Source organism: Heloderma suspectum, chromosome 14, assembly GCF_057233095.1.
Source record: "Heloderma suspectum isolate Gila_16-S chromosome 14, 16-S_ref, whole genome shotgun sequence".
NCBI lineage: Eukaryota > Metazoa > Chordata > Lepidosauria > Squamata > Helodermatidae > Heloderma > Heloderma suspectum.
In genome coordinates, this window is record NC_139471.1 from 20,275,167 (window position 1) to 20,290,258 (window position 15,092).

Consider the following 15,092-nt stretch of genomic DNA (forward strand, 5'->3'; position numbering starts at 1 on the left):
CCACCGTTGTCACGTGGCATTCTCAGGCCGCCGCCAAGGCCTCGGCGAGGCCCACCAGTTCCTTAGGACAGGGCTGCTGCTGTTTTGATTTTCCACAATGCCCCGGAGTGATGCTGTCTCTGAGGGATGGTGGGAAATTAAGTGGTGGCCTCCGGGTGCCGGTTAATGTTGTTCTCTGTATTTTTTATGAATTGTTGAGAACTTCGGCTATCGGGTGGTATAGAAATGAAAATAGCAAACATCATCATCGAAGGAGTGTCTCTGGGGAAGCCTGGCTGAGGGGTTTCTGACAGAGGAGAGGGCCCATGTTGAGGACCCTCCTACTTTTCCCCTGCCATAGTTCAAGCAATAAATCGTTCATGAAAAATGAGTTTTATGCACACACATTTTTATATATGGCTGTTAGTTTATTTTAAGGCATGTTCCACTGGATGGCTGTCTGTGGGCTCAAGTGTCTGCACTGGGACTTTCTCTTTCTTTCTTTCTTTCTTTCTTTCTTTCTTTCTTTTCTTTCTTTCTTTCTTTCCTTGCTTCCTTCCTTCCTTCCTTCCTTCCTTCCTTCCTTCCTTCCTTCCTTCCTTCCTTTGCAGTTAGTGCCAAGTCTTTATTCACACACTTTGCAAGCCAGCCTAAAGAAGCAGAGAAGCCGGGAAGCAACGTCATCCCCAAGAGCCGTCCCGTCCTTGGCTGGTTCCCGGCAGCCTCTTATCTGCTCTTGCCAGGCTGAAGCCGAGAGAGCGTGTTCTGTTGGGAGAGGATTTTGCTGAGCCCGTCTTCAACCGTGGGATGCAGCGGCTGCTGCTGTCACCACCGAGGCTGCCAGGAGGGAGAGAGAAAGCCAGAGTGAGGCATCTCTCCATCCGTTGAGCCTCGATCCCGCCAGGTCCCAATCCAAGTCCCAATCTGAGCCTCTGGCATTCACCAGCAGGCCATGTCCTTTCCTCCACCCACCAATTGTTTGGTGGTTTTCCGGCTTGGGTGCAGTTTTTTCTCCATTCTGAAAGGCTGAGATGCCTCTCCTAGGGCATAGTTCCTGGCAGTAAGTGCTGTAGGCTGAAATATGCTGGCATTTTTGGCCTTCCCCTTTTTGCCCTTGGCCTGGGCCACCACCAGAATGGAGCCCCTGAGAGCTTTTCCAAAATTGAAATTAGCCCTTGAAAGAGGTACAACTCCCCTGGTCTAAACCAACCTACCACCCTCCACGCATGTTGGACTTCAGCTCCCACAATCCTTGCCAGAATGGCCAAGGGGGTGATGGGAGTTGTGTAATCCAACACATCTGAAGGGTGTCTAGGCTCAACCCAGCTGGTCTGGGGTATCATGAAAGGGCAGGCTGGAGCTCTGAGTAAGTTAACTGCATGGAACCGTGTGTTGGGAAAGCAACAAATTGCCATTTTTAAATATCTGCTGTTGCTATTTTTATGAACGCTTTTGTTGCTGTAATTTTATCTTGAAATTATTCAATTACACATTGTAAGCCCCCTTTGGGGGGGGGGTGTATGCGGAAAAATGAGTTAATCATAATGAATTCAATTTTTATTATTAATAGCAATAATAAATAATTTCCGCTGTGCCTTGCAGATATTCCCCTCCATCCAAGGAGATTAAGCCGCTTTCCTCTCTTTGTTGCAGGTTGCTAGGATACTGGGCGTTACCAAGGAGATGCAGAAGCTCATGGGAGTGAGCTCAGGGATGGAGCTGCTCACACTGCCCCACGGACATCAACTCCGGCTCGATTTGTTGGAAAGGTAGAATGCAAGGGGGAGCAAAGCCAGGGACCACAGGGACTGGACAGGGTGTGGTCGGGAAGGTACCCCACACTCTGCGTGGTCCTGCCCTTCTCCTGCACAGATCAGGGTTGCTGGCAGGAAATGTGTGGAATCTGGCATTGGACCCAGAATTTGACATTCTGAAAATCTGGGTTCTCCCCGCAAATAATTGTTTTAAAAAGCACATTTCTAGACCTTAAGACTGCAGCTTAAGATTGAGGGCTCTCCCACACTGAAGACTGGACAGCCAGGGATGCTGTGACTTGGATTCCTGCATTGAGCAGGGGGTTGGGCTTGATGGTCTTAGAGGACCCTTCCAGCCCTACTATTCTATGATTCTATGCAACAATTTTACTTGGAAGCAGCACTGTGTTACACAGAACCAGCAATGGTGGTTCCAGACTCCACATTCCTGGCTGCAGTTGCTGGCTCCCCCTCTCCTCCCCACCTCCAGCCCTACATTTAGCTTCCATGCTGGTGTTCTAACTTTCTCCCCCACCTCTCCTTCATTGGCCTTAGGTTCCATACAATGACCATCATGATCGCTGTGGATATTCTAGGATGTACGGGCAGCATGGAGGAGAGAGCCTCCCTTCTTCACAAGACCATCCAGCTGGCCGCTGAGCTGAAAAGTACTATGGGCAACATGTTCAGTTTCGCTGCTGTGATGAACGCGCTCGAAATGAGCCAGGTACTCGCATGAGCCCCAGCAAGACGACTTCTGTTTGGCCATCGCCTTTCCCATCCCCCGCCACAGCGTATTTGTGGATCTCTGGAATCCTCCCCCTGCCACCAAACCATTGATGCGTTGGGCTACATTAATAGTGCCCATATTAGGAGTTTGGGCTTTGGAGGTTCCGAGAAGCACGTCAAGGCAGAAGCATAAGGGGCTCTCCCGCCTGCTTTTTGGGTGCTGCCACGGTCGTGTCTCAAGAACTCAAGTGGGAAGGAGATGTGCAGGGGGCGTGCACACGCACAGCTGCCCCATGTGGATATTGCGGTGGAAACACACACAGGAAGTGGAGGCATTCGCACGCTCCTAGCAGATGTCCAAAGCCGCTCTGAGTAGCTGGGGGAAAGAGCCAGAGGGAGTAGCAGAGAGACGCCATAAATAAACCACAGCATCTGAGTCGGAAGGGATGCAAGCAGATAATTTTAGACGAGCTGTCGTCAATCTGGCGCCCTCCAGATGTGTTGGACTACAACTCCCATACTCCCCAACCAGCATGGCCCCCTGGTCATGCTGTCTGGGAATGATGAGAGTTGTGATCCAACATATCTGGAGGGCACCAGGTGGGGGAAAGCTATTTTAGACCAACCCTAAAGTGCGCTGACCAGTCTTGGCTGAAGATGTTGCATGGGAGGACATGTGACACTCTCCAGGCACCTTTTCCCAGTTGCTGTGCTGTTCTTTCACGGAGGCCCTTTCGCACCGACCTCCAACGCCATGGTTGCTGCTTCCCCCAAGGCCTCCTCCCAGGCTAGTCCAGTGAGCGCGTGAATGGAGGGACCTTGTGGGCCCAGCCAGGGGGATGGTTCTTGCAGGCGTGGGTCGCTCCCAGTCCCCACAGAGACATCCACACGCTTGGCCTGAACAGACACACCCGCCCCTCACGCTTCTCTCCTTTTGCTCGGCTTTCAGATCTCAAGGCTGGAGCAGACCTGGATGGTTCTACGCCAGCGTCACACTGAGGGAGCCATCCTCTACGAGAAGAAACTTAAGCCTTTCCTAAAGAGCCTGAACGAGGGCAAAGGTACGCTTTGGGAACAGGCTGCCCGACTCCTCCTTTTCATATATTTGAATCTGTATAAGAGAATGTGCATTTATGTCTCCCTTAGTACCTGGTTATGCTGCATCTGTTGTTCTGTTGCTATCTATTATTATTATTATTATTATATTTATTTATACCCCGCCTTTTTCCCAATACTGGGACACAAGGCAGCTTACAAACATTAAAACATATACAATTAAAACATATGAAAATATACAAAAGTTAAAATATAATTGAACAACAATACAATTAAAATTATATTAAAAACTTTAAAACAGCATTTTAGCAGCTTACCCCCAGGTTCCAACTACGTCCCAAAGGCCTGCTGGAACAAGAATGTTTTAGCCTGACTCCGGAAACACATCAAGGAGGGAGCCATCCGAGCCTCCCTGGGAAGGGCATTCCACAGCTGTGGGGCAGCCACTGAGAAGGCCCTCTCCTGGGATGTGCCTGTGACAGTGGTGGGACTGAGAGAAGGGACTCCCCAGAGGATCTCAGGACACGGGCAGGTTCATGAGGGAAGATACGGTCTTTCAGATAACCTGGACTGGAGCCGTATGGGGCTTTATAGGTCATAGCCAGCACTTTGAATTGTGCCCGGAAACAGACTGGAAGCCAGTGAAGCTGTTTTAACAAGGGAGTTGTATGGCTCCCTGTAGCCAGCCCCAGTCAACAGTCTGGCAGCAGCTCTTTGGACCGCTCCGAACACTCTTCATAGGCAGCCCCACATAGAGTGCATTGCAGTAATCCAAACGAGATGTAACTGAGGCATGTGTCACCGTGGCTAGTGGCTATCTACTGCTTTTAGTTAGTGTGTTTGTTCCTTAACAGAGATGCCTAATTATGAAATTAGCCATATGCATGTGCCTGTCTCAAGTTGTTCAGGTGAGCATTAGCAAACATCTTATGCTTATCTCTTGGTTTTGCCTTTTAATCCTTTTCTCAGAGGTTGGTGCTGAGCACAGAGTTTGCATGTGGGAGAAATAGGAACTTAGGGAACTATTTTAGACAAGGACCATCTTGCCCAGTATCGTGTGTTCTAACAGCAGCTCTCCAGAGTCTCAGCAAGAGTTGTGTGGGGTTTTTTTTTACATCATTTGCTATATGATCCTTTTAGCTGGGACTGAACCTGGAATCTTCTGCATGCAAAGCAGGTGATCTATCACTGAGCTATGTCCCCCATGCCCATGGAGAGTTAAACATCACAGCAGGTTGAGGACTTTCTAACAGACTGAGTGTTTAGGCAAGGTGTTGTTTTTCAATGTCTTTCCAGGCAAACCTTTGTGTATTTACTGTACAATAAGTAGTTAACTCATCCTTTGAGGGCAGGGGGAGAGGGGAAATCCAGACATCCTATGTCCCCATTGGAGCAAAATTGCATTTCCCAGGCGCTCAAAAATCATCAATACTTTATTGTTTGAAAATGCAGGACCTTGTCCACTTAGCTTTGGGAATCATACCACTACCCTTAATTTTTTAATTTTGCAAGGGTTTGCAAGTTGATGCAGTCCTCCTGTAATTTAATCCCACTAGATCTCCTCCTGCTCTCTGGAGCAGCAGAGAACAATATTTGCCCTGTTCTGTGTGAAAGCCCCTTCAGGGATTGGAAGTGGGCTATCAAGTCCCCCCTGACTCTTCTGTCCTCCAGGCTGAACATACCTAGTTCCTTCAACCTTCCTTCATAGGACTTTTCTTTGCCCCTCACTGACTCCGTTGCCCTCCTCTGAACCCATTCCAGTTTGTCTACACTCTCCTTAAAGTGTGGCGCCCAGAACTGGACACGGTACTCCAGACGAGGTCTGACTAGTATAGCACCAGTTTTGTTCATATTGCCAGAGGAGAGGGGAACGGAGGACAGTTAGTATATGCAGGCCAGAAATCTCAAACTCTTATCCAGAAAAAGCCCACCTGATACCTAGAGGAGCTGCAGCCAGTCAAAAGATGGTACTGTGCAAGATGGACCAAATGACAGCTCAGCCGCCAATATAAACCCTTCACTTTCTCCTCCCAGAAGGAGGGCCACCTCTGTCCAATACTACCTTCCCTCACATCGTGCCCCTCATCACACTTCTGGAGCGAGACACGGCTCTTCCGGACAACCCGGAGCCCTGGGAAAACCTGGACAATGGAGTAGAGGTCGTCATGGCCCACCTGGAAGCAGCACGGATGGTTGCCCATCACGGGGGACTGTACCACACCAACGCGGAGGTGAAGCTGCAGGGTAAGCATGTGGCCATGTGGGCCAAAGTTCACCCAGAGCACATGCAGAGGGGTAGAGATTGATGCGCAGAACACAAGAACAATATACAACACCCATATCAGTTTGCTCGATGGATATGAAGTAGTGGGGGAGGCTGAGGCAATACCTAGACTAATGGCCTGCAAACTTTTTAAAACTGCAGGGGTCATTAAAACTAGCTACACTTATTATGATAAAAAAAACAAAGGTAGCCGTTCTGGTCCATGAGGGGGGGGAAAACTGAAATCCACAGTCGGGCAATATTTTTTGTGGGACCAACCAAAATTCCACAACATTGTGCAAGCTTTTGGGTTCTCCAGAACTCTTCATCAGCATAGGCAGTACAAAAAGTATCCCCTGCTTTTTGTACCACCTAGCCTGATGAAGAGTTCTGGAGAACCCAAAAGCTTGCACTTATTATGATGGAGACCATAATTAAGAGTCAGTAAATTCCTTTTGGTTGTCAGGACTGTTGAATGAGTAATAATGGGTGTAAGGCTCAGCGGACACCAGCATCTGCTCTGTGCTGCAGTCAGCCTGACCAGATGTAAACAGGACTGGTCTGGAAGCAGCAGGGCACTGCTGCAGCCAGCATGCTAATCTTCCTATGCTGCCCCTTCCCTGCACTATTTAAACCACAGAGGCAGCAAGAATGGTGGGGCTGGGGGAGAAGAGAGGGGTAAAACAGGGATGGCTGATGGAGGTGACACAAGCCCAGAGACGAATGGGCTAAGAGCCCTTCCTTCCCCAGTTGAGCGAGGAGATAGCCTCGGCAAGGAACGACTTTTAAGACAGAAAAATGTGCAAGAGATGCTTGTAGCCACTAGAGGGCACTGCCATTGAGGGATTCTAGTAGAAGAGCTTAGATTGGAAAAGGGAATTTATAGATTTGCTGGCTGGTGTATGCTGAGAGCTGTAGGACTTTTTCTGTCTAAGCATACATAGGATTGCACCCTCAGTGTAATACTGGACACTCAGAGCAAAACAGGTGCTTCTATAATGAGTGAAGTTCCTGACTCCCATTAAAAAATCATTGGAGATACTTAAAGGAACTGCAAGCGATCTGTGCAAAGAGGGCTTCGGACTTGCAGTGCAGGAGGAGTTCTGCGTCTGTTGTAAGTGATTGCAGTGGAAGGGTGAGATATACCTTTTCTTAAGAAATGAGGCAACATAATATAAAATGTGATCAATATAGAAAGAGAATTAAAACTTATTAAGGGCACAATCCTATGCATGCTGGCTGGAGAATGCTGGGAGGTGTAGTAGGACCTTTCCCTGTCTAAACATGCATAGGATTGCACCCTAAGTCAAGATTGTATGAAGTATGCATCAATCACTGATGGATAATCATAGCAGACTGTCTGTCATCAGGATTAGAAACCAGGGTCATTATATGGGAATATATTAGGGCACAGGATTAATTTTTAAGTATCTGAGTGGACTGGATGTAATGTCCAGTAAACAAACAACTAAAAAACCCTCAGTCCACAATACTTTGTGGAAAATTGCCTTTTCATCAAAATGTACTTATTACAGAAGATTGTATTTTGGACAATGAACAAATACATTTTTAGAAAAAAATGGACTTCATTTGCAATGCACTGGAATAACATGTTCTCAGATATTTAGTGGGAGGTTCTCTCACTGTGACAATATACCTACAATACAATACGATCTTGGATCATGGATACTGCATTTATTCCTGATTAATACATTTTATATATCCTTTCTATTGTATTAAAAAGAGAGAAACCAGTCCAGTGGGGAACCAGTTAAACTGTTTGTTTGATTGATTGATTTATCTGATACATTTATACCCCCACCCTCCTTCCATTATGGAACTCAAGACAGCATACATGGGGCTCCCTTAGTCCCCCATCCAGGCGCTGACTAGACCTGCTTAGTTTCAGCCATTTGGCTGCATCATGTGCCTTCAGACCATTCCAGACATCGGGGGTTAAACTGCCAATTGAACTGTCTTAAGCAATTCCGTCTGATCCTGGCTTCTCTTTTCACAGTGCGGAATTAGAAAGCCTAGGCTTGTCTAGCTGTGCAGCATTTTTGAGCTTCTTTGTGACGCTCTTGTCCCCACTGCAGGCTTCCAGCCTCAACCGGAGCTCCTTGAGGTCTTCAGTACAGAGTTCCAGCTGCGTCTTCTCTGGGGCAGCCGAGGCGCTGAGAGCAGCCAGAGTGAGCGCTACGAGAAATTTAACAAGGTCCTCACGGCGTTGTCCAACAAACTGGAGCCCGCAGTGCGCTCTAGCGAGCTCTAGCCTAAAAATGGGGACATCTGAGCAAGACTGAGCAAGTGAAGAGTGGGGCCCAGAAAACAGCCTGCACCTTCCTCTCTGCATCAGCCTTGACAGGGTGCCGCCTTTGGTGGGGAGCATGGCTCAGGCTGGCACGGGGAAGCCTGAAGGCTGCCATTTCTGTCTGTAAAGGTGACTAAGAATGAAGAAGCCGAGCCAGGAGTTGGCCACAATAAAAGGCCTTTCTTAGCGCGAGACACTGACAATCAACATACAAATTGCAGACTGAGTTGATTTCCTTCCTGGAAAAGCTGACGATGACATAGCTCCTCCTAGCGACGCCTTCTAGCCTTGCAAGGCTAGGTAGCCGCTCTTGGGTATTTGCATTCTACGTCCATAGCATGGTTTATGACTGGTGCAAAAGCCCCCCCCCCCCCCGGGTGAGAGTAAGGACTTGATACTGCTTCGCATCTGGGCATGATTGACCTTGACGCCTCACAGCTGTGTTTTAGACCAGAGTGCAGAAATCTTCTCCCTTCACTACCTTGCAGTTAGGCGTAATCTGGAGTGGGCGGTCCCCCATCAACTCTCTTAAGGGTCTTCTGTGTTGTTCTCCGTCATAGTTAACTGGAGCAAGAAGGGGTATTTCCATGCTCCTAGTGCCGCCAATCAAAAGGCAATGTGCAGCTATTCCGTCTTTCCCAACTTTACAGATGTTCCGTGGTAAGAAAAATAAAGGCGGAAGAAGCAGTGGGAAAACACAGGAGGGTTACAAATGGAAGATGACGACATGTGGACTAGCAGCATTGCTAGGCCAGGCCCATAAGGCCTGGCCCTGAATCGATTTCCTGGGGCTATTCCCCAGAGGCCTAAGTGTCCATTGGTGCTAATGGGAGGCTTTATTTGCTCAGTTTTCAAAGGGGGCTGCAACTGGGGAGGGAAATCACCCCTTGCATGGTAATTAACCTTAGGGAAAAAAATACTCCATTGGTTCAATGGGAGTTTTTTTTCCTAAACTTAATTGGCATGCAGGGGGGAAATTTCCAGGGGGATCACAGTTGGGGAGGGAATGTTAGCCTTCCCCTCCATGTATGTTGTAGCCCCCCAAAATCCCCTCCACCTGCATGGCAATTAAGCATGGGAGGGGGAACTTCCAATTGTGCAATTGAAGCTTTTTTCTAAGCTTAATTGCATGGGCTGAGGGCAACTTTCCTCAGGGACAGAAAGACAGAAAATGCAGGAAGGGACAGAGGGGTGTGTGTGTGTGTGTGTGTGTGTGTGTGTGTGTGTTGGCTCCTCTCAGTTCTTTTTTGTCTCCCTGCCCTGTATTGTGGTAAATAGAGAGGTGGGACTTAGTGTGGTGCTGTGCTTGTGTCTCCCTTTGTGTGTGCCCATGTGTACATGTTGGGGTTTGGTGGAAACTCACAAGTGCCCACTACATAGAGAGGCAACCACAGAAGCTGCAAGAGCAGATAAAGGGAAAGAGCCCTCCTGCCACCCCCTACCTCGGCTGCCTCTTCCTGTTTCTCTTTCCAGGTTACCTCTGTCTCCTCCATGCTGCCCAGTCCTTGCTCCATCCATCCCCTTCCTCTGATCCTCACCATCAAACCAGCCTGTTCCTTCTATCCTTCCAGCCTACTCCCCTTCCTAAGCCACGTCCTTGGTCTCTTTCCTCTACCCCCCGCCTTACCACCCACCCAGCATTTTGAGCCCCCTTACAAGAGATATGCACCACTTTATTTTGAATTTAATTCATGGAGCTAATGATGATTAATGAATGGGGAAATTAACTGATGAGAAATTGTGTACATTTGGATCTGGGTGGGAAATGGGACATTAGTTTGGGGGTGACCTCCTGATTTGCCTTTCGCATGCTTTTGGATTAGCATTTTTTTGAAACTCTATTTTGGTGCAAACATTGCCATTTGTGTGTGTGTGTGTGTGTGTGTGTGTGAGAGAGAGACAGAGAGAGAGAGAGAGGGCTCATGTGAAAGAAAAACTACCAGCCGCTCCCTTATAGGCATTTTTCACACCATTGCAAATAAATTGTAATTGAAGAGGAACTACTAATCTGGGATGGTCTGGAACAGGATGCAAATGACCAGAATTTTTTTTTTATTATTTTAGGCGATTTGGATGAGACATTAATTGGCGGGCTTGGCACCCTGTGAAATTTAAATAAATCCTAATAATTAATTCTAAATTTGAATATATAGATATAAATTAGCACATGCACATTTTATGCATATTTGTGTCCTATGACCTGGGCCTCCAAATTCTTTAAGTGCCTAGCAGTATCCCTGGTCTGGACCCCTATAAAATTCTGTGGATGAGGCAAGGGCGATTGTACAATACAAGCCTTTCCTGGAAGCACCCAAGGCTTCTACCATATCCAGTAACTGCTTTGAATGTTGAGAGCTACCCCTGGGTCCAAGGAGCCAAGCACAGAACTCCTTCAATGCCACAACCTCAGGTGTTTAAAACCTGGGGAGCTGGACACTACTTTAGCAAATAAAGTCACTCCAAAGTCTGGCTGGGGCGGGGGGTAATTCCACAATGGGGGGCATATGGTTGCTGCCATCCAACCTACAGCTCCCTGATAACATTTGGTAAAAACCATTAATGATGCAGTGTGCTTACATTCAGCATCACCCACAATGTATAGTTAGGCCCTCACACATTGCTCTTCTCCCCTGAAGTTTAACCATGCCCAAGTCCCTGTCTCCACCCTCACATTTACAAAGCAAGTACTTGATCTTCCTAAAGGTGTCTTTCATTTGGTTCCTTTCCTGCTTCAGGTTGGGGTTTTGTTTTTGTTTTGTTTTGAGCCTTTTCTGCTTGTAAATAAAAACATCCACATTGGGGAGTGCGTGTATATATAAATATATACATATGTATTCAAAAGGGACCTCTTTTGTAAATAATTATTCACCTCATTCTTTTTTTGTCTTGTAAATTAATGTATATATACCATGGAGTGTCTTCTCTTGATTCTTGCATACAATAAAAAAAAACTTTTATGCTTTTTTTCTTCAAGAAACTTCAGATTTTTCTAAACTTAATTCCTGCCTTTAACATACACACACACCCCGCCCCACAGCTCAAGTAGGAATTTCTATAGATATTAATTACAGGTCAGTTGGCAGTTGCTTCTACATTTAGATCCTTTCAAGAGCTGCCGAAGGATTGCTTTTCCAAGTGGCTGGAAGCCAAATTAAACCAGAGGTTCTATGCAGAACTGAATATAGCACTATATATTCTCCAGCAATGCCCTTCCCTATTATGGCCCAAGATCCTTTTATATGTACTTATAAGACTTGTTCAGCAAAGGTTCTTTTCAATGTTAATTAAAACCTTGCCCCTTTGCTGCGGTTGTGTTTTTAGAAGCATGTTTTAGAGCGAGGAAAACCCTGGGAGTGCAGCCTTGGGAGGGGAGGAAGCCAGCTCCGCAATGGTGTGTGGAACACCACTGTTCTTGAAACAGAACAAGGAAATCTATGGCTGAAATAGCTAGCCAGGTAAAACAGCTGCAACATGATGGTACTTCAGAATGTACCTGTACTATGAATTTTAGAGCATAAAATTTCAGGTACTAGTGAGAAATTAACAAAAATAAGACTACAAATTAAGCACTGGAGGTCAGCCTAAAACACCAAACACAACCCAATTTTTATCTAAAAGGATGTTGGACATATGTGTATGGATTAATCGGAGAACCGCAGCAAATAATTAAACATTCGTACCGAGAGGGTCCCAGAACTGGTGGATGGTCAGGCCCTGATGGCATTTCTGGTAAACTGGCTCTCAGAAAGCTTGCCTGATCTCAATGTCATTGCTTCTGATTTTGAATGGACTCGGAGACCCCCAGTACAGCACAGTCCTCAGGCATTGTTAAGAAGTCTGTGTGCTTTCCAGAAAAGGAGGCCATCTTGTGTGAATTGAGAGCCCTACAGCAGGGTTAGGCAACTTGTTGCCCCAGCGGGAGGGGAAGTAGCTCAGTGCGGCACATGGTTTGCATCCAGAAGGTCCCAGGTTCGATCCCTGACATCGCCAGGTAGGGCAGGAAAATATGCCTGAAACCCTGAAGAGCCATTGCTGCCAGGCAGTATTAATAATACTGAGCTAGATGGACCTGACTCAGTATAAGGCAGCTTCCTATGTTTCTAGTCCTCCAGATGTTTTGGCCTACAACTTGCATCATCCCTCGTCATTAACTAGGCTGGTTAGGGCTGATGGGAGTTCTGGGCTGAAACATCTGGAGAGCCACAGGTTGCCCAAGCCAGCCCTAGAGTTTGAGTATACGGGCAGTAAATTATCCTATTCCAAGATGAGGAAATATATCTTAGGGCCATATACGGAGAAGCTGTGTGACTGAAAAGGGACATTGCATTTTGAGGATTCCATTCCCTCCAACCACTAGGTAATACTACATAATTTGTCTTCAATTTACTTTTTTGCCTAGTGCACCACCTAAAATTAACCTCCACCTTTGCTCATATGAAGACTGCCATGTTTCTCTTCTGTACTCTGGCTACTCAGGAATCTGTGTGTTTCACTCAAGGCAACAGACAGATCTGAGTTATAGCTGACCTTTGTTTCCAGAAATGGGGATCAGCCATTGTTTCTTTGTCCCAGAATGCTAGGCATAATCTTAAACCTGCAACACCTACCAGTGACTAATTCAGTCTGTAATCTCCATTTTGAGAATGAGTCTAAACTAGGGATGTCAGAGAATTCCGCCACGGATCTCGGTGAGGCCAAATGCCAGTGCATTCGTCCCCCCGAAATCTGTGGCGGAACAAAGCCCCCGCCCCACGAAAGGCGCACGAAACGGAGAATTATGTAGCCTATCACAGCTAACGCAGGGACGCCATCTGCGTAAATATTTACGTAGGCTAAAACGGCAAAAAAAAGGGAACACAAATGGTGGCCGCCATAGCCGCCATTTGCGTCCGCTGTTTTGGGGTATTTTTTTGCCGTGATAGGCTACGTAAATATTTACATAGCCTATACGTAATGCTAGGCATAATCACATAATTTCGCTCCCCCGAAATCTGTGGCAGAATGAAGCCCCCCGCCCCCCCCCTACGAAAGGCTCACGAAACGGAGAATTATGTAGCCTATCACAGCTAACGCAGGGACGCCATCTACGTAAATATTTACGTAGGCTAAAACAGCAAAAAAAAAAGGGAACACAAATGGCGGCCGCCGTAACCGCCCCCATTTGCGTCCGCTGTTTTGGGGTATTTTTTGCCTTGATAGGCTACGTAAATATTTACGTAGCCTATCACAGCAAAATACAAGGACGCAAATGGCAGCGGCTACGGCAGCCACCATTTGCGTCCCTGCAGGCTGCCCAGCGGCCGGATGTCCAGCTGTGGGTGGCCCCAGCCGGCGGCTCTGCGGAATTTCCGCAGAGCGGAGCTGGCCGGAGAGAATTTCGGGGGGAGGGACGGAGCGCCTCCCCTCCACCGCGAATGTCACCCTTCGAAAAGGTAAGTGACTTTCGTACATCCCTAGTCTAAACTGCAGACCTCATCACCACAACATCTGGCTGATTCTTCTTACTTTTTTGTTTTTAGCCCTACCCCCTTCTTGTCGTACCAATTAGCCTGATGAAGAGCTCTGGAGAATTCAAAAGCTTGCACAGACATTTCTGGCAATTTGGTATGTCCTAATAAAAGTATTGCAATTTTGATTATTTTTCCCCCTCATGGACCATCTTTGTTTTTTTATGCACAGGTAATTGTCAACCCAGTGTGCAGCTGCTGTGAAAAAGGCGAATTCCATGGTGGGGATCATTAGGAAAGGAATAAAAAAAATAAAACAGCCATTATCACAATGCCTTTATATAACTCTATGGTCCAAGCACACTTGGAATGCCATATACCATTCGCGTCACACCTCAAAAAAGATATTGTAGAGCTGGAAAAGATGCAGAAATAGGCAATCAAAATGACCAAGGGGCTGAAGCAACTCCCCTGTGAGAAAAGCTTAAAACATCTGGGGCTTTTTTACATGATAGAGGTGTATAAAATTATGCATGGTGTGGAGCTTTTCTCCTCATAATGCTAGAAGCTGGGCTCAGGCGCCGAAGCTGGAGGGTCGGAGATTTGGGACAGCCAAAAGGATCCTTCTTCATACAGCACAATTAAGACTGGAATTCACTACCACAGGGTGTGCAGTGACGGCCAGCAACTTGGATTGTTTTAAAAGCGGATTGGACCAATTCATGGAGGATAAGGCTATCAATGGCTACTAACCATGATGGCCATAGTATCCAATATCAGAAGCAGTATGCCTCTCAATACCAGTTGCTGGGGAACGTGAGTGGGATGTTGTGCTTGCGCTCATGTCCTGCTTGTGGGCTTCCCATGGGGGCATCTGGTTGGCCACTGTGGGAAACAAAACGCTGGACTAGACAGGCCTTTGGTCTGATCCAGCACAGCTCTTATGTTCTTATGGATTTCACTTATTCCACTTGCGCAAAGGACAGAAGATTAACATCTTCTGACTGTTGCCTTTTTAACTTAGGGTGGAAGCGCGTGCATGTTGTGACAGAAAAAAGTCGCACGACTCCCAGCATGCCCCAGCCAGCGTGGCTGGGGCATGCTGGGAGTCGTGCGACTTTTTTCTGTCTCAACCTGCATAGGATTGCACCCTTAGCCTACAATTTCCCTCAGCGTTCTTCTCTAACAGGCTTAAAATTTCCCTCAGCTTTGCGATCTCTCGTTGTTCAGCCGTGTCCGACTCTTCGTGCCCCCGTGGACCACAGCACGCCGGGCCTTCCTGTCCTGCGCTCCCTCCCGGAGCGTGCTCACGTCCATATTCACTGCATCGGTGATGCTATCTAGCCATTGCGATCTCTCACTCCCCTTATTTTGTCCTGACTTGTTATTCAACCTATTTTCCTCTGACTTTCCCCTGCAGTCTTGAGTTTCCCTCATTTGTTTTTCATCAAAGTTCCTTTTGAGGTCTTCCTCTCCTTCAGCCACTTTCCCCAGTGCAATCCCACAGCTTACGTTGCCCCCTTTGCTTCCCCATGATTGTTTTCCGTATTTTT

The 15,092-nt window shown here is 47.2% G+C and overlaps 1 protein-coding gene across 1 annotated transcript in view; it reads left to right on the top strand.

Moving 5' to 3' along the window:
* Positions 1 to 11,095, top strand: part of SH2D3C (SH2 domain containing 3C) — a 95,755-nt gene extending 84,660 nt beyond the window's left edge. Inside the window, exons 8-12 of the mRNA XM_084821204.1 lie at positions 1,633 to 1,748; positions 2,289 to 2,460; positions 3,412 to 3,523; positions 5,553 to 5,762; positions 7,878 to 11,095. Coding sequence (XP_084677330.1) covers positions 1,633 to 1,748; positions 2,289 to 2,460; positions 3,412 to 3,523; positions 5,553 to 5,762; positions 7,878 to 8,053 — 786 coding nt within the window. The 3' untranslated portion in view covers positions 8,054 to 11,095. The remainder of the gene's footprint in view (positions 1 to 1,632; positions 1,749 to 2,288; positions 2,461 to 3,411; positions 3,524 to 5,552; positions 5,763 to 7,877) is intronic.
* Positions 11,096 to 15,092: the final 3,997 nt, after the last annotated feature.